Genomic DNA, 3,154 nt, shown 5'->3' on the forward strand with positions numbered 1-3,154 from the left:
GGGGGGGTTACCGGGGGGGGTCCCCTCCCTTTGGTACCCGGGCAGCCTGGCAGGGCCCCCGCAGAGGCCGCAGAGCTTCGCCCGCGCGCGGGCACCGCCCGGACCGGGGGGTCTCGCTCCTGCTGCCCCGGTGTCCACGTGTGCCTGTGTGTCCACATGTACCTGCAGGGAACAGAGCAGATCTCGGGGTTACTGGGAATGTGGTGGTGGAGGCAGTGCCCAATCTGTCACCACCTCATGGCCTGCCTGGCTTTGCTGCCAACCTTCACATCCCACCGGAGAAAGGAGGGATAGCGATTTTTATGACCGGGAAGAAGACGTGCAGTGCAAACTCCCGTCAGGGTTTGCCTCTCATTCTGAAATTCATTCTCCATTTCACTGACCCTGACAGGAATCCCAGAGTCCCTTAAACCCTCTGAGGCATGGGACGCATGGGACAGGCAGCTTGGTTGTGCTGCACAACCCCAAAACCCAGGGAGGGCCCTTCCATGAAGGGCACAAGACCCTGCTGCCATTCTGATGAGCAGATCATTGGCAGCAGCTGTGGAAGGAGCTGCCCGTGCCCAGAGGCTTCAGGAGCCAAAGAGGGGGCAGCTGGGCCCCCTCCCCAGCTGTTCCCTCTTGCTGTGATTGTGCTTTATAAACCCTTCCCCAGGGGGTGCTGGGTAAGATCTGTTGGTGCTGTTCTCTCTTTTTTGGATTAACATGACAAGCTCTTCCCCTGTGTGGCTCTCAGCTCTCCTACAGTAAGTTATAAATCATTTTTATAAGTCCTTTTTTGATAAATCCTTGCTGTCTGAACACTGCTTGTGGGGCTGTTAGTTGGCAGAAGGATAAATTGATGGAAAGGAATGTGTAAAAGGCTGGAAAGGCTTGGATTTTTTTTTTTGCAGCCCAGTGGCAAGGGCAGTGCTTTTGTTAGCAGACTCTGCCTGTTATTCATATTACTGTTATTATTGCAAGCCTTTTTTTCCCTTCTCTCTCTCCTTTGTGCTCAGGGTTTTGGTTCTTAATGTGGCTTTTTCCTGTGAGGCTCTTGAGACTCTTGTCTGTGCCAACAGAAATGGGTTTGTGTGGAGAGGGCTCTGCTGCTACAGCCAAGGGCTGCTGGTACCTTGTCCTTCCATGGAGGTACTTTACTGGAGATTTAGGCAAGGCTGGTATCAGGATAAAAAATCAGCAGAGAGAATCCTTACAGGGGACACCAAGTTTGAATTACCTCCAGGACCTTTGGTGTGTTGTGCTGCTGCTGGAGCTCTTAAACCAGCAACAATTCAGTGGCTTCCTCACCTCGTTCTCCTTTGCTGTGAGCTGGGATGTCTTTTTCTGCATCTCATCCTTCAGACTTTCTTCTCCCTCCTCCTCCTCCTCAGGGTGCTCTAACAGAGTGTTTTGGTTTTCCTTGGTAGGAATGAGAGGTGGGGTCTGGGTGGTGAAAACCTGGTCTAGAAAACAGTCAGGCTGCTGATGAGAAACAGGTCCAGGCTCTGGGTTTGCTTTAGATCTTGTTTACTCAGGAGTTTAAGGATAATATTTACATGTTACACACACAGCAGAAGGCACAAGAGCTCAGTTCATTATCACAGGCCTGTCTCTGCTGTACCTACATGTTAATCATATTTAGAGCAATCTTTCTCAGTAGTTGCCAGAAATGGAGGGGAGGGAGATTTAAAATGCATTTTATTCCTTTTTTTTTTTTCAAGTACAGCTGTAATTGCAATTATAAACTGGAATGTGTTTTGTTTGGGGGGAAAAAAATGGCATAGCCACTGAAGTAGAATTTGTAATGAAATCCATTTATTTTTAAAGTGTTTGCCATCATAAATACATTTCTGTTTTAATGTTAACTAGCAAAATGTAATAACTCGTTTTGTGCAGCTCTAAAATAATCGTTTATTCTAAACCAGTGTAGACTTCTCCTAGAGTCAGGACTAACATTCTTGTGTCCAGGGAGTGCTAAGTGGGGGTTACAAAGTTTGCTGACCTTTCCTTTGCACTGCCACCTCCTGGCTCTTCTGTTGGTTGTTCTGGATCAAGTCTGTGAACCCAGAAAGGCACATTATTGTCCACAGCACCTACAGAGGCCTCTTACCTTGTGCATCTCTGTGGTACTCACTGTGCAAATGGCTGACTGTTGCCTCCAGCATTACCCTCTGCTTTTGCTCTTTTTGCAGTTTGTCTGAAATAACGACAGAAGGAAATCAAGGTTGGTGTAGATCTCTGTATCTTTATGCAAGGATGGCAACTTTCCCCTTCTCCACAGGTGTAAAGTGGAGCAGATATTGTTGCCTACACCAAACTTTCTTCTCTGAAGGGATGTGATTTTTAAGCTGTTCATTGCCCTTTTGGTTTTGGCAGCTCTTTCCAGCTTGCCTTACGTTCTACTAATTTATGGTTTATTTTAAAGCTGTTTGTGCGAGACTTATTATGAAATTAGAACTGCCACCCATTTGCTCTTCCTTAGTCATGTTTTAAAATAACCACATGAAGTTTGCTTGTCTCTATCCAAAGCAGTGGTCTAGGACACTATTAGCTCATATTTATAGGCTGGTAATTCCCACCACAAGCAGCACCTCAGACATTAACAGGTGGTGGATTCAGCATCCCTGGAGGTTTTTAAAAAGAGATTGGATGTGGCCCTTAGTGCCATGATATAGTAATTGGAGTTGGATCAAGGGTTGGACTTGATGATCTTGGAGGTCTTTTCCAACCCAATTTATTCTATGATTCTATAGGCACTGCATTGCTGTGTTTGATGGGTCTGGAAGGATGCAAAGCCCTCATCAAAGCTGAGGACTCAGCTTTGATTTATTATTTCTTTTGTTGTTCAGGTCTCCCAGGCCATGCTTTCTTCTAGGAAAGTCACCTGACTTCTCTGAAGTCCTTTAATCTAGTTGGAAATGGCTTTTGGGGGCCCTTTGGAAATCAGAAGCTGAGGTGTGCAGCGCATTGAAAGCCAGCGGGTCTTTTGTGTGTGTGTGGCTTGAAGGACCAGAATTTCAAGAGTACTTCCCTTATATCCTCTGGCACTACTTCCCTGCACACAATACCTTCGATGGCAGTGATGTGCTGGGCCTTGAGGTCGATGTCCTGGCTCAGGGCAGTGGCTCTCAGGTGGAGCACGGCGTGTTCCCTCCGCAGGCTCTGCAGCGCC

General features: G+C 47.3%; 1 protein-coding gene across 1 annotated transcript in view; it reads right to left on the reverse strand.

The window, feature by feature from the left end:
• Positions 1 to 3,154, reverse strand: part of TRAF3IP3 (TRAF3 interacting protein 3) — a 14,378-nt gene that overhangs the window by 794 nt on the left and 10,430 nt on the right. Inside the window, exons 11-15 of the mRNA XM_029962489.1 lie at positions 3,051 to 3,153; positions 2,117 to 2,179; positions 1,985 to 2,038; positions 1,291 to 1,445; positions 12 to 162 (exon numbers count right to left, since the gene is read on the reverse strand). Of these exons, the coding sequence (XP_029818349.1) occupies positions 12 to 162; positions 1,291 to 1,445; positions 1,985 to 2,038; positions 2,117 to 2,179; positions 3,051 to 3,153 (526 nt within the window). The remainder of the gene's footprint in view (positions 1 to 11; positions 163 to 1,290; positions 1,446 to 1,984; positions 2,039 to 2,116; positions 2,180 to 3,050; position 3,154) is intronic.

Source organism: Manacus vitellinus, unplaced genomic scaffold, assembly GCF_001715985.3.
Source record: "Manacus vitellinus isolate BGI_N305 unplaced genomic scaffold, ASM171598v3 scaffold_47_pilon, whole genome shotgun sequence".
NCBI lineage: Eukaryota > Metazoa > Chordata > Aves > Passeriformes > Pipridae > Manacus > Manacus vitellinus.